This window comes from Heterodontus francisci, chromosome 5, assembly GCF_036365525.1.
Source record: "Heterodontus francisci isolate sHetFra1 chromosome 5, sHetFra1.hap1, whole genome shotgun sequence".
NCBI lineage: Eukaryota > Metazoa > Chordata > Chondrichthyes > Heterodontiformes > Heterodontidae > Heterodontus > Heterodontus francisci.
The window spans coordinates 194599247-194625843 of record NC_090375.1 but is presented as its reverse complement, the minus strand read 5'-3'; the positions used below and the strand labels follow the sequence as shown (position 1 = coordinate 194625843).

Sequence of the window (26597 nt, the reverse complement as noted above, 5' to 3'; positions counted from 1 at the left end):
TTTTATACCTCGAGTCTTTTGGATGACACTTGTGAAATAAGAGCAATGTGTATTTTCATCTAGTTCGCCGTTTGCAAACCAGTGGACTTCTAATTCAACTCTATCCTCTACATGACCCGGCAGAACTGAAAAAGCTCAGCTTCATCTGGTATAGGCAGGTAAAGGTTGCCTTACAGCCTCTTGGTAAGTTCATGAATGAGGTAAATCATCCAAAGTCTTATTTGCGTGAAAACTCCAAGTTACCATAATCAGCAATGCAGCCAAATATTTTAGTGTATATGCAGTATTTGTTCCCTGGAGCAGAGAATCTGCCTTCACAACTTTGTATTGAAACAGCTTATTTACTGCTCCAAAGCATCTGGCCAGGAATTACTGTGCTCTGTGCACTGGCATTCTTTCTCCTGATACTTCATTGGCTGCATGTCCTGACACCATTATTCCCAGCCAGAATGGAGATGATTGGGTAATTCCCCTGTCAATCATGCCTGGAGACTAAGTGACTGGGATTGATTTTAAGCGCATAGTTTGTAGTATGTAACTATCCTCCACTCACCTGCATTTTACTGGAGAAATCACCCAGTTTTATCAGAAGGTGCTGCTGTACTTTCAGTTATGAGTTCTCCTTGCTGTAGTTAAAATTGATTATACTGGTACAGCACAAAAGGAGACTAATCAGCTCATTGTGATTGTGCTGGTTCTTTGAAAGAGCTATCTAATTAGTCCCACTCCCCTGCTCTTTGCCCATAGCCCCTGCAAATTTTATTTCCCCTTCAAGTATTTATCCAGTTCCCTTTTGAAAGTTACTGTTGAATCTGCTTCCACCGTCCTTCTAGGCAGCGCATTCCAGATCACAGCAACATGCTGTATTCATCTTAAAAACAAAAAAAAGAATCTCCTCTTCACAGTGTCTCGAACTTTTTTTCTCAAATATACTTTCTTCATAAAATTCTGTAAAAAAAAACAAAAAAATTACAAAACAGTTCAAAACAGCACCAAAGTGACATCCCAGAAAGTGCAAAAGAAATCTGTTTTCTTCAATACAGGAGTGAGTTGCCTCACAACCCTTCCATTCCATTTTGCATGCAAAATACATTTTACAGAAAACCCATTTTTGCTGTGTCCAGCCCGAGGGGTTTCCCATGGATCCAGCTCCTCGGTTCACTATGGCGGGAGGACCTTACACAGTGGTCTTTTCCCATTGATCCTTTGCCGCGGCTGCCCCAAGCTTTACTGCGTCCCTCAGCACGTAGTCCTGGACCTTGGAATGTGCCAGTCTGCAACACTCGGTCGTGGGCAACTTTTTGCACTGGAAGACCAGTAAGTTTCGGGCAGACTAAAGAGCGTCTTTCACCAAATTGATGGTCCTCCAGCAGCAGTTGATGTTTATCTCGGTGTGCGTCCCTGGGAATAACCCGTAGAACACCGATTCCTCTGTTACAGAGCTGCTTGGGATGAACCTCAACAAAAACCACTGCATCTCTTTCCACACCTGCTTTGCAAAGGCACATTCCAGAAGGAGGTGGGCAACAGTCTCTTCCTCACCACAGTCACCCGGAGGGCAGCCTGCGGAGACTGAGAGATTCCGGGCGTGCAGGAAGAATCTGACGGGGAGGGCTCTTCTCACCACCAGCCAAGCTACGTCTTGGTGCTTGTTTGAAAGTTCTGGTGATGAGGCATTCTGCTAAATGACTTTGGCAGTCTGCTTGGGGAACCATCTGACAGGATCCACCATCTCATTTTCCCGTAAGGCCTTGAGGACATTCCATGCAGACCCTGTCTGATGGATTGGTGGTCAAAGGTGTTTTTCTGCAGAAACTTTTCCACGAAGGATAGGTGGTACGGCACGATCCAACTGGATGGAGCATTCTGCGGCAATGTGGCCAGACCCATCCTTCGCAAACATTGAGGACAGAGAACCTCAGCATGTAGTGACACTTGGTGTTTGTGTACTGGGGCTGTAAGCACAGCTTGATACAGTTGCACACTAAGGTGGTCATCAGGGTGAGGGCAATGTTGGGTACGTTTTTTCAGCTTTTATCCAGTGGTTTGAACATTGTGTCCCTCCGGACCCGGTCCATTTTGCATCTCCAGATAAAGTGGAAAATGGCTCAGGTGACCGCCACGGCACAGGAGTGGAGTATGGGCCAGACCTGTGCCAAAGTACCTGGAACGTTGAGGGGCCTCCTCATTGGTTATTCTAAAACAAAAGGAATAAGTTCATAGAAACAGGTTATAGGGACACTGCTGAGTAAATAAACTTTTTTTGTTGTAAATAGACTGCTTTCTGTGAGTCTTGCTGTCCGCCTCGCCTGTCTTCAACTCATTGGCTGACAGTGATGGCAATACTGACTTCCTACATCATTTGGGACTGGGCTGCAATTGGAGATTCCTGGTCACACGATCAGGAATTTCTGCTTGCAGAGCAGATTACACCGCCTGAACAAAGCAGCACCGTCGAGTAGGAGTTGCTGATGGGATCACATTAAGGCGGCAGTGTTTGTGAAGTGGGGGATTGGAGCGGGAAAGTTTCTCTAGACTAGAGGTGTTGAAGAGGAAGAGTACCCAGTGACGTGGAAGGGATAGAAGGAGGGTAAGGTACCTCTCTGGAGTGGAGGGGGAAGATTGTGTCTGTGAAGTGGGGACTGGAGTGCACCTGAAAGGTTTGCTCAAGTAGATTTTGGGAAGTGATGTTCAGCTGGTCTGTTACTCAGTGACTTCAGATGTGGCATTTTATTCCTTCTGATTGTCCACTGTAATGTTGAAAATGGTCAATTACCCCCATTCTCCTCCATAGTTCCTCTCCGTCAGTCTGCCCTTGCACGTTTGCACTGCTGCCTCTTCACATGCAATCAACATATCTCCATCAATTGCCCTTCTCAAGAGCAATTAGAGATGGGCAATAAATGCTGTCTTAGCCAACGATACCCACATCCCATGAACAAATTTTAAAAAAATAACTTCTTTCTTCCTCCAGAATCATTTCTGGAGTTCCTCAATGATGTAACTCCATATACATGTACTCCATTGGTGACTCCACATGTCTGCTGTCAACATACAGCCCCACCTCTTTTTAAAAAAAAAAAAAAATTCTTTCATGGGATATGGGCATCACCGGCAAGGCCAGCATTTGTTGCCCTTCCCCAATTGCCCTTGAAGTGGTGGTGGTGGTGAGCTTCCTTCTTGAACCGCTGCAGTCTATCTGGTGCGGGTACATCCACCATGCTGTTATGGAAGGAGTTCCAGGATTTTGATCTAGCATCTATCTTGATCTATATTCATTTTTTGTCTCAGGATGTGGACATTGTGGGCAAGGCTGGCAGTTATTGACAGTCCAGTTGCCCTGAGCTGTGTGTCAATACAAATCATTGCTAGAGTGACAGTAAATATCTCTAAAGGTATTTTGCTTTTTTTAAAGTGAGAAAGAATGATGAATATTACAGTCTTTTAACTTCAGGTTTTTTTTTTATCCGTATGTGGGATGGCTAGGCCTGTATTTATTGCCCATCCCTAATTGCTTTTGTGAAGGTGATGGTGAGTTGCCTTCTTGAACCGTTGCAGTCCTTGGAGTGCAGATCCACCAACAGTGATGTTCGGAAGGGAGTTCCAGGATTTTGATCCAGCGACAGTGATGGAATGGCGATATAGTTCCAAGTCAGGATAGTGTGTGGCTTGGATGGGAATTTGCAGATGGTGATGTTCCCATGCATCTGCTGCCATTGTCCTAGTTGGTAGATGTTGTGGGTTTGGAAGGTGCTGTCTAAGGAGCCTTGGTGAGTTGCTGCAGTGCACCTGGTAGATGGTACACACTGCTGCCACTGTGTGGTGGTGAAGGGAGTGAATGTTGAAGGTGGTGGAGGGGGTGCCAAACAAGTGGGCTGCTTTGTCCTGGATGGTATCAAGCTTTTTGAGTGTTATTGGAGCTGCACCACCCAGGCAAGTGGAGAGTATTCCATCACACTCCTGACTTGTGCCTTGTAGAAGTGGACTGGCATCAGGGAGACTGAAGGTAATTTACTTGCTGCAGAATTCCCTGCCTCTGACCTACTCTTGTAGCCACAGTATTTATGTGACTGGTCCAATTCAGTTTCTGGTCAATGGTGATCCTCAGGATGTTGATAGTGGTGAATTCAGCGATGGTAATACCATTGACTGTCAAGGGGAGATGGTTAAATTCTCTCTTGTTTGAGATGGTTATTGCCTGGCGCTTGTGTGGCGTGAATGTTACTTGACACTTATCAGCCCAAACCTGGATGTTGTCCAGGTCTTGCTGCATATGGATATGGCTCCTCAGATACTGAAGCAGCCTGTGAATGGTGCTGAACATTGTGCAATCATCAGCGAACATCCCACTTCTGACCTTATGATGGAAGGAAGGTCATTGATGAAGCAGATGAAAATGGTTGGGTCTAGGACACTGCTCTGAGGAACACCTGGGACTGAGATGATTGACCTCCAACATCAACAACCATCTTCCTTTGTGCTTGGTATGACTCCAACCAGTGGAGAGTTTTCTCCCTGATTCCTATTGACTCCAGTTTTGCTAGGGCTCCTTGATGCCATACCCTCTCAAATGCTGCCTTGATGTCAAGGGCAGTCACTCTCCCCCTCATCTCTGGAGTTTAGTTCTTTTGTCCATGTTTGGACCGAGACTGTAATGAGGTCAGGAGCTGAGTGGCCCTAGCAGAACCCAAACTGAGCGTCACTGAGCAGGTTATTGCTAAGCAAGTGCTGCTTGATAGCATTGTCACTGACACCTTCCATCACTTTGCTCGGGAGTAGACTTGGCCAGGTTGGATTTATTTTGCTTTTCGTGCACAGGACATATCTGGGCAATTTTCCACATTGCAGTGTAGCAGCTGCACTTGAACAGCTTGGTTAGGACTGTGGCTAGTTCTGGAGCACAAGTCTTCAGTACTATTGCTGGAATGTTGTCAGGGCCCATAGCCTTTACAGTATCCAGTGCCTTCAACCGTTTCTTGATATCATGTGGAGTGAATTGGATTGGCTGAAGACTGGCATCTGTGATGCTGGGGATCTTGGGAGGAGATTTCTCGACATTTCTGGCTGAAGATGGATGTAAATGCTTCGGCCTTATCTTTTGCACTGATGTCTGGGCTCCCCTATCTTTGAGGATGGGGATATTTGTGGATCCTCCTGCTCCCCTCAGTTGTTTAATTGTCCACCACCATTCATGATGGAATGTAGCAGGACTGCAGAGCTTAGATCTGGTTTTGGGATCGCTTAACCCTGTCTATTGCATGCTGCTTCTGCTGTTTGGCACGCAGGTAGTCCTGTGTTGTAGCTTCACCAGGCTGACACTTTATTTTTAGGTTTGCCTGGTGCTGCTCCTGGAATGCCCTCGTACACCTCTTCCTATACAACTTTTACTCCCTGTGTGGTCAAGTTTAAACAAAAAAAATCACATTTGGCTAGATAAGGTTTGAAAGTAAAGGACAAAATCTGGTGGAACCTGAAATGCGTTAAAATGATTCACCAAAATTATTTTTGAGTAGAAACTCCTTGATGAAATTTAGGAAGAGAATGGGAATGCAATCCACATTTTCAAATGTTTTATTTGTACTGTCAGTCCGTATAAACAAAACACATACCCTGGAAAATGTTCTGTCAGAATTTTCACAAATGCTTAAAGTTGGCCATGAACAGACTGCTCTAGGCGTGCAATGGGAAGCCAGCTCTCTTCCCAACTTTTACAAGGGCTGATCAATTTATGTTCACAAGTTGCTGCTTGTATGAGGCTTGTCAGGCTTGCAAGACATGAGCTTTTATCTTCCTCTCTCAAAGTGTCCTGGCCCCTGTTGCTTCAACAAAGAAACTAGCTGTTTCACCGCCTTCTTTTGAAAACCCAACCTAGGCCTTAGTTCACTAAGTTCTGTACTCCTAATGGAGATAGACAAGTGCCAATGGAATATTTGCCTCAATGATTCCTCTGTATGTCAGGGAGGTCAGATTTCAAAGGTGCAAGAAATATGAGCAGTGCCATTGTTGCATCTGACAAGCTTGTCATTTAAACCTGGCAATACCACGCCAGATTGGTATAGTCATCTCTACGTAGAGCCAGTCGGAATGCTACAGCTCATTCAAAGCAGCCTGGAAATAGACGTGGACAGAGAAACACCGAAAATCTGAAACAAACAAATAAGCTCTCAGGAGGAAACTGAGGCTGCAAAGAGATATAGACTTGTTAAGTGATTGGGCAAGAAGGTGGCAGGTAGAGTATAATGTGGGGAAATGTGAAATTATCCACTTTGGTAGAAAGAATATTAATTTAAAGGGGAGAGACTGGTAAATTAAAATAAAAGCAAAATACTGTAGATGCTGGAAATCTGAAATAAAAACAAGAAATGCTGGAAATACTCAGCAGGTCTGGCAGCATCTGTGGAGACAGAAGCAGAGTTAACGTTTCGGGTCAGTGACCCTTCTTCGGAACTGCCATTTACCAGAGACTGGTAAATGTATAATGGAATAAATGGGTCTTTTTCCGGGTGGCAGAGACAGGTAAATGTTGGTATGCAGAGGGATTTGTGGGGGTGCTTGTGCACTCATCACAAAGCTAACATGCTACTATCATGAGTAATTCGGATGGCAAATGGTACGTTAGTCTTTATTGCAAGACAGTTGGAGAATGAGTAAGGAAGTCTTACTGTAATTACATAGGACTTTGTTGAGACTATGCTTGGGGTACCATGTACAATTTTGGTCCCCTTAGTTAAGGAAGAATATAATTGCCTTGGAGGGTGCAACAAAGGATCATTAGATTGGGCAGTTGTCTTGGCTCAGGAATCAATGAGGAGAGAATGAGTAAGATTTTCTGCAGTTTAGAAAAATGAGAGGTGATCCCATTGACAAGTTGTAAAAAAACAAAAATCCTTGGAGGGATTGACAGGATAGATACTGAAAGGCTGTTTCCCCTGGCTGGACAGTCTAGAACTCGGGGTCTTAGTTTCAGGGTTAGGGTTTGGCCATTTTGGACTGAGGTGAGGAGAAATTTCTTTACTCAGTGGTTTGTGAATCTCTGGACTTCTCCACTCCAGAGGGCTGCAGATGTTCAGCCATTGAGAATATATTCAAGATTAGGATCGATAGATTTTTGGGCATTAAGGAAATCAAGAGATAGGGGCAGAAAAGTGGAGTAGTTGATGAATTTCAGACATGATCTTATTGAATGGTGGAACAGGCTCGAGGAGCCACATAGCCCACTCCTCTTCCTATTTCATATGTTCTTATGTTCTGAAAAACAAGATGGTAAAAGCACAGATCAATTAACATTTGTGGCAAGGACAACGGTAGGCATCAGGACTGAAAATTATTTAATGCCTCTAACATAGCAAGACGTCATTAGGCATTTCATAGAGGCATAATTAATATAAAAAGATGTCGAGTCAACGAAGGAATTTGGGAGGGGTGACACAAATGATCCACGTTTTGTCAGATCTGTCCCAGTGGTTGTAGTCTTTTTTGTCTTGCGAGGGTTCCCGCTTTTTCATATTTGTGATACTTGGTCAGTCTGTTATGGGATGTGGAGGATGCCCAGAATGAGGAAAAGAGAATATTTGTCTGTTGTCACTGTCTTTACTTTTTGAACGGAGGCATGCTGTATGCACCAGATACACAACCTGCCTTTCCCTCAGGTTCTTGCTCTTTCCATTATTTGGGGCAGAAGGCTGATAAGCATGGTGCACCCTTTATAAGTCGCACCTGCCTGCCTTTCATTAAAGAACATAATGTGCTTTTGGGGGTCTTGCCTCTCCAGAACATACCCCTACTCCCTCCCATCAGGTCCCATTGTTGTAAGCTGATTAAGGTTAGCAGTTACAGGTTTATATTTTTTAAAAATGCATTTAGAATCAGTATTGGAATCTCAGTTTGGGAGAGTGGCAATTGACTTGGGTCGAGCTTGATGAGCCATATTCTCAGTAGGGAGAGGCGACCAGTGAGTGAGTGGTTAGTAGGACCAGAAGACCTGCAGCAAGCAAGTGGGGAAGCGGGGGGTGGGGTGTCCATAGTGTCCAAAGCCCAGTGGTGGCAGGTGGCATTTTGAAGTTGGTTTCCCAGCACAGATGGGAGTTTGATGCAAGTTCGTTACTCTGTCAATGCTTACGCTTAACACAAGCTTCCTCCCACCAATCTTCTGTTCACCCCCATCAGCATAAGCACCTTCTCCTTTCTCCCTCGTATGTTTGTTATTTTAAAAAAGGAGGGAGAGAAAAAAAGAGGGAACTACAGACCAGTTAGCCTTACATCAGTAGTAGGGAATGTGCTAGATTCTATTATAAAGGATGTGATCGCAGAACACCTGGAAAGCATAAATGGGATTGGGCAAAGTCAGCATGGGTTTACAAAAGGGAAATCATGCTTAACAAATCTACTGGAGTTTTTTGAGGATGTAACTAGTAGAATAGATGAGGGAGAACCAGTGGACATGGTGTATTTGGATTTTCAGAAGGCTTTTGATGAGGTCCCACATAAGAGGTTAGCGTGCAAAATTAAAGCACATGGGATTGGGTGTAATCTACTGGCATGGATTGAGAATTGGTTGACAGACAGGAAACGGAGAGTAGGAATAAATGGGTCTTTTTCCGGGTGGCAGGCAGTGACTAGTGGAGTACCACAGGGATCGGTGCTTGGGCCCCAGCTATTCACAATATATATTAATGACTTGGGTGAGGGAATTAAAGGTAACATTTGCAAGTTTGCAGACGACACAAAGCTGTGGGGGGGGGGGTTGGGTGGTGGGAGATAGTGAGCTATGAGGTGGATGGAAAGAGGCTCCAATGTGATTTGGATAAGTTGGGTGACTGGGAAAATGCATGGCAGATGCAGTATAATGTGGATAAATGTGAGGTTATCCACTTTGGTTGTAAAAACAGAAAGGCAGATTATTATCTGAATGGTGATAGATTGGGAAAGGGAGAGGTGCAATGAGACCTGGGTGTCCTTGTACACCAGTCGCTGAAAGCAAGCATTCAGGTGCAGCAAGCAATTAGGAAGGCGAATGATATGTTGGCCTTCATTGCAAGAGGATCTGAGTACAAGAGCAAGGATGTCTTACTGCAATTATAGAGGGCCTTGGTGAGACCACATCTGGAGTATTGTGTGCAGTTTTGGTCTCCTTATCTGAGGAAGGATGTTCTTGCCGTGGAGGGAGTGCAAAGAAGATTTACTAGGCTGATTCCTGGGATGGCAGGATTGACATATGAGAAGAGATTGGGTGGACTAGGCCTATATTCACAAGAGTTTAGAAGAATGAGAGGGGATCTCATAGAAACCTATAAATTTTAACAGGACTGGACAGGCTAGATGCAGGGAGGATGTTCCGATGGCTGGGGAGTCCAGAACCAGGTGTCACAGTCTCAGGATACGGGGTATGCCATTTAGAACCGAGATGAGGAGAAATTTCTTTACTCAGTGTGGTGAACCTGTGGAATTCTCTACCGCACAGGGCAGTGGTGGCCAAGTCATTAAATATAATCAAGAAGGAGATAGATATATTTCTTGATGCCAAAGGGGTCAAGGGATATGGGGAGAAGGCGGGAACAGGGTACTGAATTAGACTATCAGCCATGATCTTGTTTGAATAGCGGAGCAGGTCCGTATGGCCTGCTCCTGCTCCTATTTTTTATGTTTTTGTCTAACTTCTCCTTTAAATACATCTGTGCTATTTGCCTCAGCTACTTCATGTAAGCTCTGCATACTCACCATTTGGAGTAAAGAAGTTTTCCTGAATTCCATATTGGATTTACCTATTAAATACTTTCATGGCTGGCCTGTTGGAGGTCATTAAGATCCTGTGTTGAGAAAAGAGTCCCAGCCTGTTCAGTCTTTCCTGATAAATATAACCTAGTTGTTAAAGTACTTTATCACATTTGCCTATCTTTTATTACAGTTGATGTCATCTCACTTCTACATTGCAAGTCATACAGTCTGGTTATTCAACAGCACATCGTTCAATTAACAGTGGCCAACACCACAGGAGATCTACCAGTGTACATAAAATCATCTACAAATGGCGCTGTTGTGCACACTTTCTATCCGTTGCACTTCATGTCCATCCAATGTAACTGCAAGCAAAATTATATGCAAATTTCTGTGATGTACTTCACAGAAGAATGAAAAAAGTTGGGTAATTTGATTCCCAAAATCCCAGTTTGCAATTGCAGAATGATGTGCAATAAGGCACAGATTGACTTATTTGCTATTAATTTGTGACCCTTTAATACTTTCTAATTTACTAGGTACATCATCCCTGTTGGTCACAAACAAATAACGAAGACCACAAGAAATGCAACAAGAGATCTGGCAAATGTTTAGGAAATTGTGCATGGGTGTTGATGGCCAGTGTGTCAGCAGGAATATCAGGAGTGTTGGGCTGAAATTCAAATATTTAAGTTGGTCTTGGCTTCCATCAGTACATTTCAAAATTGTGTATTTCCTGTTTTTAATGGTTAGTAATTCTATTTTTTTTTCTTTTGCAGATGTGATCCAGAAATACTTTGGACAGAGTATTGCGCTCTATTTTGCTTTTTTGGAGTACTTCACCATTGCCTTGTTTCCCATGGCTGCAATTGGAGTGCCTTACTATATATTTACATGGGAAGATTACGATAAGTTCATATTGTTTGCCACCTTCAACCTTGTGTGGTCGACCATCGTCCTGGAAGTCTGGAAGCGTTGGTGCGCTAAACTTGCCTATAAGTGGGGGACGCTGACGATGAAGAAAACGTTTGAAGAACCTCGGCCTGGTTTTCATGGAAAGTTGGGAGTGAATCCAGCAACTGGCAGAAAAGAGCCCACATATCCTCATTACAAGAGGCAGCTGCGCATCTACCTGGTTTCCGTGCCCTTTGTCTGCTTGAGCCTCTACGTCTGCCTTTTAGTTATGATGGTATACTTTCACATGGAGGAACAGGCCTTAGCCTATGATAAAGAGGCTGAGACAGTATTCAGCTCCGTCCTGCTGTATCTCCCCAGTGTCATTTATGCTTTAGTTATTGAAATCATGAATCGCATCTACAGACAAGCTGCTGAATACTTAACGTCATGGGGTAAGTACAGACTGGTCTCAATGGTGAGGTCACTTGAGTTTAAAGTCCTTGCATTAATTTATTTTATTGTACAATTAAAGCTGACCAATTTCTACATTAACTGAACTAATGAGTTCTATTTATGATAATTGGCAAATGAACCAGAGGAGAGATGAGAGTTTTTTTTGTACATCGTGAGTTATGATGATCTGGAATGCACTGCATAAACGAGTGATGGAAGCAGATTTAACAGTAACTTTCCAAGTGGAATTGGGTAAATACTTGAAAGATTTGAAAGTAATGGGGAATGGAGGGGGAGAGGGATTACTTGGATAACTCTTGCAAAGATTCAGCACAGGCACGGTGGAGTGAACGGCCTCCTGTGCTGCAACATTCTATGATTCTATGGTTGTGGCTGCTACGGTGGCGAGAAAATCTTTGGAGGGTGATCTACGTTTATTTGATACACTACTGATTGTTTTTAACTCCTTTTCATTCTGGAGCAAAGTATATGTAAAAACAGAGAAACAGTAGTCAGTTAATGAGTCAACAATCACGAAGACTCTGGGCTTCTGATCAACTTAATCGCCAAGACTCTGAGCTGGTCAGCTTGCTATAGTGCCAGTTGTAGAATAATGAAAGTTGCAACAGTGGCAACATTTTCCAAAGAGTAAACTCATTTGTAGAAATTACAGTACAGAAGGAGGTGAATTGTTCCACTGTACCTGTGCCAACTTTCAACATGGGCTCAAATCCTATTTTCCTGCCCTTACCCTTTGTATTCTTTTTGAAACGCTTATCTAATTCCCTTTTTTAAATGATTACTGACTCTGCCTCAATAGCTACTTACAGTAGAACATTCCATGTTATAATAACTCTGTGAAAACGTTTCTTCTAAATTTCACCTTCATTGTAGTGACAATCTTTGTTCTAATCAGTTAGTGGAAACAATTTCTTTAATCTTTAAAATGTTTCATAATTTTGAAAGTCTCTCTTAGGTCCCTATTAATGTTCTTCATAACTACATTGATCATTCCTTGGTTTACTAGAATAATACTTTATTGTATCCTTTTAATTGTTTTACCATCCTTCCTAGGACTACATCCATTATTCCAACTACTATGGTCTAACCAATGTCTTATACAAAATCTACATGAGTTCCTTGAATTTATATCCAGTGCCATATGTATAAAAAAATAACTCAACACCATTTGTCGTTTATATGACTGTTTTTAGCTGGACTGCAGCACTTTGAGGATTTTCTTTTTTGTCTGTGTCCTTTGATATCTTTCTATGATGCCATTTAGGTATATTTTATTTTTGTTTTTCTTAAAATGTACTGCTTCATGTTTTAATGCCCACTCCACAACATACAGGCTAAACTGCTTGGTCAGTTTTATTGACGGGCTAAATAATACATTGGGTATCTAATTTACCACTTCAATCAGCAGACCACTGAAAAATAAGACAATATAATCCACAAGAATTTAATATGCCCTTTTGTAGAATGTGTTTCTTGCTGTTTGAGCAACGGGGGCATTCAAATGAAACAATTGGCTTGTCCCTCGATAAACCTTTAAGATGCAATTTGGATGATGCAAATTATAGGTCAGTCATGGATTTGGCTAAAGATCCTGAAGCTTAGCAATGAGGGAGGAACTCAAGAAAATTACAATCACCAGGGAAGTGGTACTGAACAAATTGTTGGAGCTGCAGGCTGACAAGTCCCCGGGTCCTGATGGACTTCATCCTCGGGTGTTAAAAGAAGTGGCTAGTAAAATAGTTGATGCGTTAGTTTTAATTTTCCAAAATTCCCTAGATTTGGGGAAAGTTCTGTTAGATTGGAAAATAGCGAATGTAACTCTTTTATTCAAAAAGGGAGACAGAAAGCAGGAAACTACAGGCCACTTAGCTTAACATCTGTCTTAGGGAAAATGTTAGAAGCTATTAATAAAGATGTAATAGAGCATTTAGAAAAATTCAAGATAATAAGGCAGAGTCCACATGGTTTTGTGAAAGGGAAATCATGTTCAATCAATTTATTGGAGTTCTTTGAGGGAGTTACATGTGCTGTGGATAAAGGGGAACCAGTGCATGTACTGTAATTCGATTTCCAGAAGGCATTTGATAAGGTGCCACATCAAAGTTTATTGCAGAAAATAAAAACTCATGGTGTAGGGGGTAACATATTTGGCATGGATAGAAGATTGGCTAGCTAACAGGAAACACTAGGCATAAATTGGTCATTTTCTGGTTGGCAAGATGTAACGAGTGGTGTGCCACAGGGATCTGTGCTGGGGCCTCAATTTTTTATAATTTATATAAATGACTTCGAGGAAGGGACCGAAGGTGTGGTTGCGAAATTTGCTGATGAAACAAAGATAGGTAGGAAAGTAACTTGTGAAGAGGACATAAGGGGGCTACAAAGGGATAATGATAGGTTAGTGAGTGGGCAACGACCTGGCAAATGGAGTATAATGTGGGAAAGTGGGAAATTGTCCACTTTGGCAGGAAGAATAAAAAGGAATATATTATCTAAATGGTGAGAGATTGCAGAGCTCTGAGATGCAGAGAGATCTTGATGTCCTAGTGCATGAATCGCAAAAGGTTAGTATGCAGGTACAGCACGTAATTAGGAAAGCTAATAGAATGTTATTGTTTATCATGAGGGGAATTGAATACAAAAGTAAGGAGGTTATGCTTCAGCTGTACAGGGCATTGGTGAGACCCCATCTGGAGTACTGTGTACAGTACTGGTCTCCTTATTTAAGGAACGATGTAAATGCGTTGTGTTGGAGGCAGTACAGAGAAGGTTGACTAGACATGGGTGGGCTGTCTTACGAGGAAAGGTTGGACAGGCATGAACTTATTGAATAGCAGAGCAGGCTCGAAGGGCCGAGTGGCCTACTCCTGCTCCTAATTCGTATGTTTGTATGCAAACCGACTTGGAGCTTAACAGCTCTCGTGCCTTATGGAGTGAGTTATTACTATTTGATCGCATGCCTCATCCTGAACACATTTGCTTTAATGGCTCAGATTTCTTGACTTTCAAATTGTCCATTCTACAGCTTTTTAATTTGCATATATTAACATTTTAAATAAAATGCTCAAGCTGCCGAACAGTTTTTAACCCAACTGGTTAAACAATAAAGAGACCCTTTTTTCCATTGAATACAATGACTTACTTGGTCTGATTCCATGCAACCAGTTATGTGTTGTAGTCACCGGACTTCAACTTTGCCACATGGCAAGCCATTTAGTTTTAAAAATTAGTTCACCCCAACTATCTAAATCACATAAAACAAGTGCAGAATTTCCTCTATTTGGCACACACACATCCAACTACTTTGCAGGAATGACTGTGGACTTCACCACTACTCAGGTATCTGCTGAGGGGGAAATGTGTCTTCCAAGATTTACAGACCTGATATGTACTGATTAATGCAGTGGAGAAACTGTTGCTTAGCGGGCAATGAAAGAGATTCTTCTTGAATGGGAGGAGGCCATTCAGCCCCCTGAACCTGTTCCGCCATTTGATTAGATTATAAATATCATGCTGTTTCATTTTATATAGCCTTGGAATTGCATTTAAATACTGCATCACATCCTCGAGTTGTCTCATTTTATAACTAATGGATTTTTGTGTGTGTGTGTGTGTGTCCTTTGCCGCGCCCCCCCCCCACCGCGACACTCTCCTTAAAGCCTACCTTTTTGAACAAGCTTTCAATTGCCCGTCCTAATATCTCAGCGATGTTACAGCGCAGAAGGAAGCCATTCGGCCCATCATGTCTGCATCGGCTCTCCAAAAGAGCATTTTACCTGGTGCCACTCCCCTGCGTTCTTCCCATAACCCTGCACATTGTCATATAACAGTCTAATTCCCATTTCAATGCTTCAATTCACCTGCCTGCACCACACCCTCAAGCAGTGCATTCCAGACCTTAACCACTCGCTGCGTGAAAAAGGTTTTCCTCATGTTGCTTTTGCTTCTTTTACCAATTACTTTAAATCTTTGCCCTCTCAGTCTCGATCCTTTCACAGTTTCTCGCTATCTACTCTGTCCAGACCCCTCATATCTCCTTAGAAGTGATGTGGCTTGGTGTCAAATTTTCTCTGCACTCCTGTGAAGTGACTTCGGACATTTTACAATGTTAAAGGCACAAAATAAATGTGAGCTGTTGTTCTATTGCAGTCCAATTGGAGCTAGGTTATGGATTCTGAACTTTGCATTGCATCCCCTTCATTCGACCACAGCAGGTGAACCTTTGCATACAGTTATAACTACTTTGCAGTCAGAAAATCAAATGTTAAAAGTGAGGCACCATCTCAGGTGGATGTAAAAGATCCCAGGGCACTATTTTGAAGAAGAGCAGGGGAATTTTCCCTGGTGTCCTGGCCAACATTTCTCCCTCAATCAACATCACAAAAACAGGTGATCTGGTCAATATTTCATTGCTGTTTGTGGGAGCTTGCTGTGCGCAAATTGGCTGGCGCGTTTCCTACAGTACAATAGTAACTCCACTTCACAAGTACTTCATTCGCTGTAAAGCACTTTGGGACTTCCTGAGGTTGTGAAAGGCGCTATATAACTGCAGATTAATTTGTCCATTCTTTTTCATTCTTCGTTCATTTTCTTTTCTTTCTTTTCTTTTCCTGATCTTACCTATAGATGCCTCTGTCGCTGGATGAGGAGCCTTCAAATAGGGAATATTTCAGTCTTTATTATTAAAGCACTATTTCAAGTCACTTGGGTGTCATGTTTCATACTTGATAACATTCTTGCATCTCCATTACATTATCTTAAGAGATTGTAACAATCAAAAATTGCATAATAGTCTGCCCCTGTGCACTAGGTAGAATATGGTCAAGAGATTTCATGGTATGTAACAGAGAGTAAGCACATTTCATGCACAAATCAAACTGAATTTTGTGACTGTTTGAGTTACGGTGTCCCTGAGCAGCCATTTTAAACTTGGTAAAGATGCAACCTCTAATTTAAACTTAATGCTACTGAATAAATTAATATTTTCATAGCAAACAGTGAAAATCTTTCTCCCACCACCGCCCTGCCCGTCACCCCCCCCCCCACCCATATGGAAATGTACAGTGGCACAAAAGTCTGAGACCCTTCTGCATTTTCAAGAGCACCTCCTCGGCTGTTTGTTACTGCGGTATTGTTACTCTGTTGGGTTTTGTTCGACAACTTGGCAACAATGATATTGTAAAACCAACAAAGATGCTAACCAATAAAACGTGGCTCTGATAATTTCTAAATAATCATTGAAATATTGTACGGTACTTGTTTCTTGAGAAAATATATTTGAACGATTTTCTACTCTTTGTTCTCTCCTTAAGAATCACCCTTATTTGACGTGATAGTTGACTGTTATACATATTTTGCATTGTAGAAAACCACAGGCTTGAGTCGTCTTATCAGAATCATTTAGTTCTGAAAGTGTTGCTGGTAAGCATGTTTGTCTGTAAATCTGTTAAATAACGTTATTTTAATGTTTAACTAGAATGGTTAGTCAAACTGCTACCGACATCAGAAGTCACTCACGGTGTACTAAGGACCCAGGCCTCCAAGGAGTATATTTTGAGGAGAAATTGCATAAACTAAGCTTCTATTCCCTAAAATATAGACGGTTAAAGAGTGATATGATTGAGGCTTTTAGCTTTTTGAAGGGAATTAATAAGGGTAAGTAGGGAGAATCTTGTTCCAGTGGTGGGGAAAGTCTAGGACAAGGGGACATAACCTTAAAATTAAAGCCAGACCATTCAGGAGAGAAGTTAGGAAACACCACACAGGTGGTATAAGTGCTGGAGGTCAGCTAATAATTTTAAATCTGAGCTTGATGTATTTCTGCTAGTCAAGGGTGTAAAAAGGATATGGAAACAAGGTGGATGGATAGAGTTAAAATACGGATGAAGCATAATCTCATTGAATGACAGAAAAGCCTCGAGGGATTGAATGGTCTCCACCTGTTCCTTTGTCCTGCTGTCTGTGTAGAGCTAGCTGATCCAAACTGGGTAATGACAGAAGTACTAAAATTGGCCCAGATCCTTATTTGTAAAGTCAACTCATCTACAGTTGGCTACATCATTGTTGCCTCAACCTTTTACATATGTGCAATTTTACAGTACATAAACAGGCCATTCAACCCACCTTTATCAAACACTGGTTCAGCCTCAGCTGGAATATTGGGCACCACACTTTAAGAAGGATGTGAAGGCATTGGAGAGGGCGCAGAAAAGGTTCATGAGAATAGTTCCAAAGATGAGGGAAGTCATTTACGTGAATAGATTGGAGAAGCTGGGGTTGTTCTCCTTGGAGAAGAGAAGATTAAGTGGAGATTTGATGGAGGTGTTCAAAATCATGTGGGGTCTAGACAGAGTTGATGAGGAGAAACTGTTCCCATTGGCAGATTGGTTGAGAACCAGAAGACACTGATTTAATGTGATTGGCCACACAACCAAACAATAATAAATATACTTGCAGGGCTACAGGGATAGAGCAGGGGAATGGGACTGACTGAATTGCTCCTCAAAGAGCTGGATTTGATGGTCCAAATGACTACCTTCTGTGCCATTACGACTCTGGCTCTACACTGTTTATAATTATGCTCAAAATTTATTGGCTGAACGTGACTCAAGTTAACTTCAATGCTGCTGAAGTAACTATCAACATAAACAGCAGGAAACCGAAACTTGACTGAAGAGTTTTTCTTTAGAAAACTAATGGTGCATGTTGGAGTTTTGTCATCAACTTAAAATCTTGTCTTAAACATTTCCTTACACGTGCACTTCTCTGTTTTTCAGTTCAATTTCATAAACTGTTTTGCATCCCTCTTCTATATCGCATTTATTCTTCAGGATATGAAACTTCTGCGACAGGTAAAATATTTTGAAATTGAAGTGGCTTGATTAATTTGTCTGCTGAATGTCACTGATAGAGGGCGGAAAAAAGACTTTCGTAAAGCCACTTTAGTTCTGGAGGATTTTGCTAAAAGTGGCATCTCTCCTTGTTTTGTTTATACTTCAGATTTGCTGATTTTGGTACTGCATGTTTGTTATCCAAATGGGTAAATCACTGCCCTGGTGTACATCTTCCCCTGATAGCTTGTCCTTCTAGGCCTCTTTCTGTTCTTTAACTGTCTGTTGCCCACTGATTGTCCACAGTATAATCTTGCTTCCTTTGTGTGCACCATTGATGTCCAACTCCACCATCGCACTTGCAGTCCTTAATCCACAAAGGTCACCTTGTTATTTAACTAGATGACAGATGTCCAGTTGTAGATGAACACTGTCACGTGCTCACTGCTGACAGAATAATTCTGAAACTTTGTGCCTCAGATGTCGATTTGAATTTCCACCCAGCTTCTCTCTCTCTTTGAACTCAAAAGATGAACAGCTTCAGTGCCTTAGCCAACATGTATCCCTCAATCAACCTCTCTTTTACATATAAAAAAAAAAGCAGATGATCTGGCCGTTTTTGGGACCTTACTGTGCACAAATTGGCAGCAGTATTTCCTACATTACAACAGTACTTCAAAAGTACTTAATTGGCTGTAAAGCACTTTGGGACATCCCAACATTGTAAAAGGCACTATAGAAATGCATTTCTTTTTTCTGTGTTTAACCAACGCTAAACTTCAAATCTGACATGCAGCTCCCTGATATAATAAAAGCAAAATACTGCAGATGCTGGAAATCTGAAATAAAAATGGAAAGTGCTGGTTATACTCAACAGGTTTGGCAGCATCTGTGGAGAGAGAAGCAAAGTTAACATTTCAGGTCTGTGACCTTTCATCAGAACTGGCAACGGTTAGAAAAGAATTAAGTTTTAAGAAAGTGAAGGGGAGGGGGGTGGGGGAGAGAACAAAGGGGAAGGTGTTCGATAGGGTAGAGGGCAGGAGACATTCAATAATAAAGCTGTCCTGGGCCAAAGGCAAAGAGCATGTTAATTTTTGTGGTGAACGACAAAGCATTAGTCCAGAGAGTGTTATTAGCAGAATAATGAGCAGCTCTGACTACATGAAAAGCAGGCACATATTTAAAAAATAAAATATTAGAAAAAAGGCCAGTCATGCTCTGAAGTTATTGAACTCAACGTGCAGTCCGCAAGGCTGGAGAGTGCCTAATCGAAAGATCAGGTGCTGCTCCTTGAGCTTGCGTTGATGTTCCCTGGAACACTGGAGCAAGCCAAAGACAGAAATGTTGGCATGAGAGCAGGGGGGGGGGGGGGGAGGGGGGAGTGTTGAAATGGCAAGCAACCGGAGGCCCGGGGTCATGCTTTTGGACTGATCGGAGGTGTTCAAGCAAAGCAGTCACATGATCTGCATTTAGTCTTCCCAATGTAGAGGAGACTGCTGCAGCTCCCAGACCCAGCTTGAATCCTTCAAGTCTTCTGAATCTGATCTAAGTGTACCTTTTCATTCTTCTGCTGCAGCATTGTGCCTAAGCTTTCAGCCATCAGACGTTTAGCTCTGGAATTCTTTCCCTAAACCCACTCTGCTCTCTATCTGTCCCTGCCTTTTTCATAGAGAAAATCCAAAGTCAAAAGATACAGTTTGATCATTTTTTTCCTTCAACTCCCTCCACCTTTCTCCCACTTCATGCTCACCACATAAAATGCCCTGGAACATTTAATTGCATGACTAAAATTAATACTTTTCATCTGTGTTCACTATGGAGAAGGACGATGTAGGTGTAGAGATCCGGGAGAGGGATTGTGATATACTTGAACAAACTAGCATTGAAAGGGAGGAGGTATTAGCAGTTTAAGCAGGCTTAAAAGTGGATAAATCTCCAAGCCCGTATTAGATGTATCCCAGGCTTCTATGTGAGGTAAGGGAGGAGATAGCAGGGGCTCTGACACAAATTTTCAAATCCTCTCTGGCCACAGGAGAGGTGCCAGAGGACTGGAGGACAGTGAATGTGGTACCATTATTCAAGAAGGGTCGTAGGGATAAACCAGGTAATTACAGGCCAGTGAGTCTAATATCAGTGGTTGGGAAGCTATTGGAAAAAAATCTGAAGGACAGGATTAATCTCCACTTGGAGAGGCAGGGATTAATCAGAGATAGTCAGCATGGCTTTGTCAAGGGGAGATCGTGTCTAACTAACTTGATTGAATTTTTCGAGGAGGTGACTAGATGTGTAGATGAGGGTAAAGCAGTTGATGTAGTCTACATGGACTTCAGTAAGGCTTTTGATAAGGTCCTGCATGGGAGATTGGTTAAGAAGGTAAGACCCATGGAATCCAGGGGAATTTGGCAAATTGAATGCAAAATTGGCTTAGTGGCAGGAGGCAGAGAGTGATGGTCGAGGGTTGTTTTTGTGAGGGGAAGCCTGTGACCAGTGGTGTACCACAGGGATCGGTGCTGGGACCCTTGCTGTTTGTAGTGTACATTAATGATTTAGACGTGACGATAGGAGGTATGATCAGTAAGTTCGCAGATGACACGAAAATTGGTGGTGTCATAAATAGTGAGGAGGAAAGCCTTAGATTACAGGACGATATAGATGGGCTGGTAAGATGGGCGGAGCAGTAGCAAATGGAATTTAATCCTGAGAAGTGTGAGGTGATGCATTTTGGGAGGACTAACAAGGCAAAGGAATATACAATGGATGGTAGGACCCTAGGAAGTACAGAGGGTCAGAGGGACCTTGGTGTACATGTCCATAGATCACTGAATGCAACAGCACTGGTTGATAAGGTGGTTAGGAAGGCATATGGGATTCTTGCCTTTATTAGCCGAGGCATAGAATATAAGAGCAGAGAGGTTACGATGGAGATGTATAAAATGCTAGTTAGGCCACAGCTGGAGTACTGTGTACAGTTCTGGGCACCACACTATAGGAAGGGTGTGATTGCACTGGAGAGGGTGCAGAGGAGATTCACCAGGATGTTGCCTGGGCTGGAGCATTTCAGCTATGAAGAGAGACTGAAAAGGCTGGGTTGTTTTCCTTAGAGCAGAGAAGGCTGAGGGGGGACATGATTGAGGTCTACAAAATTATGAGGGGCATTGATAGGTTAGATAGGAAGAGACTTTTTCCCTTAGCGGAGAGGTCAATAACCAGGGGGCATAGATTTAAGGTAAGGGGCAGGAGGTTTAGAGGGGATTTGAGGAAAAAAAATTTCACTCAGGGTGGTTGGAATCTGGAACGCACTGCCTGAAGAGGTGGTTGAGGCAGGAACCCTCACAACATTTAAGAAGTGCTTAGATGAGGACTTGAAACGCCATTGCATACAAGGCTACAGGCCAAGTGCTGGAAAATGGGATTAGAATAGTTAGGTGCTTGATGGCCAGCACAGACACGATGGGCCAAAGGGCCTGTTTCTGTGCTTTTTGACTCTGACTCTCTATGACTCTGAATGCATTCTGAATAATGATTTGTTATTCCTGCTGCAGTCCTTAATGTTTGTACTGGCTTGCAATTGTTTGAAAATCACTATCATTGAAAGTAATAAATCTAATCTCTAACTCATAATAATGACATGAGCACAAACAATTCAAGATTTAAAATGATAGTTAGATCTCCCTTGAAGGCTCAGCAAGATGAACCAGCCAGTAAGTCGGTCTTCTAGAGCAGAAAGCTCTTTGGTTTAATTCTTGGCCTGGACTGATTTGAGCTGATCCTAGCTGGATGACTTCAGTGTCACTGCATTAGGGGAAAGAAAATTGGCTAATATTTCAGCTTCTGATGGTTGAAGTGTGCTTGGTGTCTTTCTGGTACAATTTTAAAGGGGTGCAGGAACAGAGAGATCTGGGTTCAAATATATAAATCTTTGAAGGTGGCAGGACAAATTAAGAAAGCATATGTGCTCCTGGACTCTATAAGTAAAGACACCGAGTACAAAAGCAAGGAAGTTAAGCTTAACTTTTATAAATCACTGGATTAGAGCCCAGCTGAAGGATTGTGTCCAGTTCTGGGCACCACACTTTAGGAAGGATGTTTATGCCTGGAGAGGGTACAGAGGAGATTTGATAGAATTGAAGAGAGATTACAGTTCTGTGGAGGGACAGGAGAAGCTGGGATTGTCCTTCGAGCAGAGAAGGTTAAGGGGATTTAATAGATTCAAAATTTTGAAGAGTTTTGATTAGATTGGGAGAAGCTGTTTTCATTGGCATGAGGATTGGTAACCAGAGAACACAGCTTTTAAGACAATTGGTAAAAGAACTGGGGTGTGGGGGGTAGAAGAGGAGGATTTTTTTTTTTAATGCAGTGAGTGTTGTGATCTGCAATGCACTGCCTGAAAGGGCAGTGGAAGCAGATTCCATAGTCACTTTCTAAAAGGAAATGGATAAATACTTGAAAAGGAAAAAAAATTGTACAGCTATAGAGAAAGCACAGAAGTGAGACTAATTAGATAGCTTTCAATGAGCTGGCACAGGTACAATGGGCCAAATAACCAGCTTCTGTGCTGTGTGATTCTATGAAGACGACAGTATGAGGTGACGGTGTGAAACCCCTACATGCAGTAGTATTCAGGCATTCGCTGCTGGAGCTTGTATGAGTAATGGCTGTTTGAGCAAGGTGCACAAAGTCATCCAGCGTCTTTTGAACTGATCTTTTGGGTTGAAGGGAGAAAGGTCAATGAGAAGAAATAAAAATCTTAAACTTCTAAATTTTTTTTAAAAGAAGAGAAATAATCTGTAACATGCCCAATTGATTTTGTGTTATTCTAGAATCTGGCTGCCTTACTCATCACCTCACAAATAATCAACCAGTTTATGGAATCCTTACTTCCTTACTGCCTTCAAAAACAGCGCAAAAGGAGTATCAGGCAGAAGCTTGGATTATCAAATGAAGGTAAAGAATTTCCATTAACTGACCAAATCAAGCTGGAAGGAACAATGGACACATATTTGGTGAGTTTACGTCACAGTAATGAGGTTTTTTATTTTTTTATTTTTTATTTAGAGATACAGCACTGAAATAGGCCCTTCGGCCCACTGAGTCTGTGCCGACCATTAACCACCCATTTATACTAATCCCATATTCCTACCACATCCCCACCTGTCCCTATATTTCCCTACCACCTACCTATCCTAGGGGCAATTGCTAATGGCCAATTAACCTATCAACCAGCAAGTCTTTTGGCATGTGGGAGGAAACCGGAGCACCCGGAGGAAACCCACGCAGACACAGGGAGAACTTGCAAACTCCACACAGGCAGTACCCAGAATTGAACCCGAGTCACTGGAGCTGTGAGGCTGCAGTGCTAACCACTGCGCCACTGTGCTGCCCAGTGAAATGAACCAGGCTGCAACGTCACTACATCAGACCCCTTTGAACCTTAAAAATGTCTTCATTCTCGGACTGATCCTGGACTCAAGATTGAACTCTAATTTCTTAGTGGGTTTGCACACCTGGGCATGGTGCAATCCCTCAAACATTACACTGGTGGTTATTAATCGCATCCACTTGGTAGCACAATGTTGAAACTGTTCAGTTCAATTTTACATAACTGTTTCGAACATGTAGAAAGTTGTAAGCTTCAACTTTTTGCAAAAACCCTTGTCGAACAGCTGGCAGAGCTACTTCAGTGAAATGAACAGACCAGTCCAGGTGAACATCAAATTAGAGGAGTGTGAAGTAATACATAGAGGGAGGAAAAGTGAGGATTGAGCGTAAATGCTAAATACAAAGATGCTGACAGACCAGAGAGATCTAGGGTACAAAGACATAATTTCTTGGAAGAGTGAGTGCAGGAAGGTAAAGCCATAGGATAAAAAGGCCAGTAGTTTTTTAGGTTTTATGGATAGGGTCAGACTGTACAAGAGGAAAACAGTAATGGTAAATTTGTATAAAGAAATGGTTAGGCCACAGTTAAGAGTACTAACTGTAGTTTTGGGAGCCCCATTATAGGAAGTGTACAGCATAATTTCATCATTGTTATGGCCACGTGGTTCCCACTGTTCATCTCCCCAACTGATTGCAGCAAGTGTATTTGTGTTAAGAGTTTAGCCCCTTGGTATTTTACTTTTCAAATGGGCAGCAGCAGGTTTTCTTGTGGATTTTAAAATAGCACAGTCAATTGTTTATTGGTCCATACGCCTTATCCTGAAATCTCTCTCTCTCTCTCTCTGTGTGTGTCTGTCTGTGTGTCTGTCTGTGTGTCTGTCTGTGTGTCTGTCTGTGTGTCTGTCTGTGTGTCTGTCTGTGTGTCTGTCTGTGTGTCTGTCTGTGTGTGTGTCTGTGTGTGTGTCTGTGTGTGTGTCTGTGTGTGTGTCTGTGTGTGTGTCTGTGTGTGTGTCTGTGTGTGTGTCTGTGTGTGTGTCTGTGTGTGTGTCTGTGTGTGTGTCTGTGTGTGTGTCTGTGTGTCTGTGTGTCTGTCTGTGTGTCTGTCTGTGTGTGTGTCTGTCTGTGTGTGTGTCTGTCTGTGTGTGTGTCTGTCTGTGTGTGTGTCTGTGTGTGTGTGTGTCTGTCTGTGTGTGTGTCTGTGTGTGTGTGTGTCTGTCTGTGTGTCTGTCTGTGTGTCTGTCTGTGTGTCTGTCTGTGTGTCTGTCTGTGTGTGTGTCTGTGTGTGTGTCTGTCTGTGTGTGTGTCTGTCTCTGTCTGTGTGTGTGTGTGTGTCTCTGTCTGTGTGTGTGTGTGTCTCTGTCTGTGTGTGTGTGTGTCTCTGTCTGTGTGTGTGTCGCTCTCTCTGTGTCTCTGTCTCTGTGTCTGTGTGTGTGTGTGGCTCTCTCTGTGTCTCTGTGTCTCTGTGTGTGTGTGTCTGTGTCGCTCTCTCTGTGTCTCTGTGTCTCTGTGTGTGTGTGTGTGTGTGTGTCGCTCTGTGTGTGTGTGTGTCGCTCTCTGTGTGTGTGTGTGTGTCGCTCTCTGTGTGTGTGTGTGTCGCTCTCTGTGTGTGTGTGTGTCGCTCTCTGTGTGTGTGTGTGTCGCTCTCTGTGTGTGTGTGTGTCGCTCTCTGTGTGTGTGTGTGTCGCTCTGTGTGTGTGTGTGTCGCTCTCTGTGTGTGTGTGTGTCGCTCTCTGTGTGTGTGTGTGTCGCTCTCTGTGTGTGTGTGTGTGTCGCTCTCTGTGTGTGTGTGTGTCGCTCTCTGTGTGTGTGTGTGTCGCTCTCTGTGTGTGTGTGTGTCGCTCTCTGTGTGTGTGTGTGTCGCTCTCTGTGTGTGTGTGTGTCGCTCTGTGTGTGTGTGTGTGTCGCTCTCTGTGTGTGTGTGTGTCGCTCTCTGTGTGTGTGTGTGTCGCTCTCTGTGTGTGTGTGTGTCGCTCTCTGTGTGTGTGTGTGTCGCTCTCTGTGTGTGTGTGTGTCGCTCTCTGTGTGTGTGTGTGTCGCTCTCTGTGTGTGTGTGTGTCGCTCTCTGTGTGTGTGTGTGTCGCTCTCTGTGTGTGTGTGTGTGTCGCTCTGTGTGTGTGTGTGTCGCTCTGTGTGTGTGTGTGTCGCTCTGTGTGTGTGTGTGTCGCTCTGTGTGTGTGTGTGTCGCTCTGTGTGTGTGTGTGTCGCTCTCTGTGTGTGTGTGTGTCGCTCTCTGTGTGTGTGTGTGTCGCTCTCTGTGTGTGTGTGTGTCGCTCTCTGTGTGTGTGTGTGTCGCTCTCTGTGTGTGTGTGTGTCGCTCTCTGTGTGTGTGTGTGTCGCTCTCTGTGTGTGTGTGTGTCGCTCTGTGTGTGTGTGTGTGTCGCTCTGTGTGTGTGTGTGTGTCGCTCTGTGTGTGTGTGTCGCTCTCTCTCTCTGTGTGTGTGTGTGTCGCTCTCTCTCTCTGTGTGTGTGTGTGTCGCTCTCTCTCTCTGTGTGTGTGTGTGTCGCTCTCTCTCTGTGTGTGTGTGTGTGTGTGTGTGTGTCGCTCTCTCTCTCTGTGTGTGTGTGTGTGTCGCTCTGTGTGTGTGTGTGTGTCGCTCTGTGTGTGTGTGTGTGTCGCTCTGTGTGTGTGTGTGTCGCTCTGTGTGTGTGTGTGTGTCGCTCTCTCTGTGTGTGTGTGTCTCTCTCTGTGTGTGTCGCTCTCTCTCTCTCTGTGTGTGTGTCGCTCTCTCTCTCTCTGTGTGTGTGTCGCTCTCTCTCTCTGTGTGTGTGTGTCGCTCTCTCTCTCTCTCTGTGTGTGTGTGTCGCTCTCTCTCTCTGTGTGTGTGTGTGTGTCGCTCTCTCTCTCTCTGTGTGTGTGTGTGTCGCTCTGTGTGTGTGTGTGTCGCTCTGTGTGTGTGTGTGTCGCTCTGTGTGTGTGTGTGTCGCTCTGTGTGTGTGTGTGTCGCTCTGTGTGTGTGTGTGTCGCTCTGTGTGTGTGTGTGTCGCTCTGTGTGTGTGTGTGTCGCTCTGTGTGTGTGTGTGTCGCTCTGTGTGTGTGTGTGTCGCTCTGTGTGTGTGTGTGTCGCTCTGTGTGTGTGTGTGTCGCTCTGTGTGTGTGTGTGTCGCTCTGTGTGTGTGTGTGTCGCTCTGTGTGTGTGTGTGTCGCTCTGTGTGTGTGTGTGTCGCTCTGTGTGTGTGTGTGTCGCTCTGTGTGTGTGTGTGTCGCTCTGTGTGTGTGTGTGTCGCTCTGTGTGTGTGTGTGTCGCTCTGTGTGTGTGTGTGTCGCTCTGTGTGTGTGTGTGTCGCTCTGTGTGTGTGTGTGTC

At 43.3% G+C, this 26597-nt stretch overlaps 1 protein-coding gene across 2 annotated transcripts in view; it reads left to right on the top strand.

Annotated features, from left to right (window-relative positions):
* ano10a (anoctamin 10a) overlaps window positions 1-26597 on the top strand; it is a 139330-nt gene that overhangs the window by 13158 nt on the left and 99575 nt on the right. For both annotated transcript variants that reach the window (XM_068032575.1, XM_068032576.1), the window contains exons 5-9: window positions 64-183; window positions 10494-11063; window positions 16451-16506; window positions 17862-17936; window positions 22736-22918. In XM_068032575.1, coding sequence (XP_067888676.1) covers window positions 64-183; window positions 10494-11063; window positions 16451-16506; window positions 17862-17936; window positions 22736-22918 — 1004 coding nt within the window. The remainder of the gene's footprint in view (window positions 1-63; window positions 184-10493; window positions 11064-16450; window positions 16507-17861; window positions 17937-22735; window positions 22919-26597) is intronic.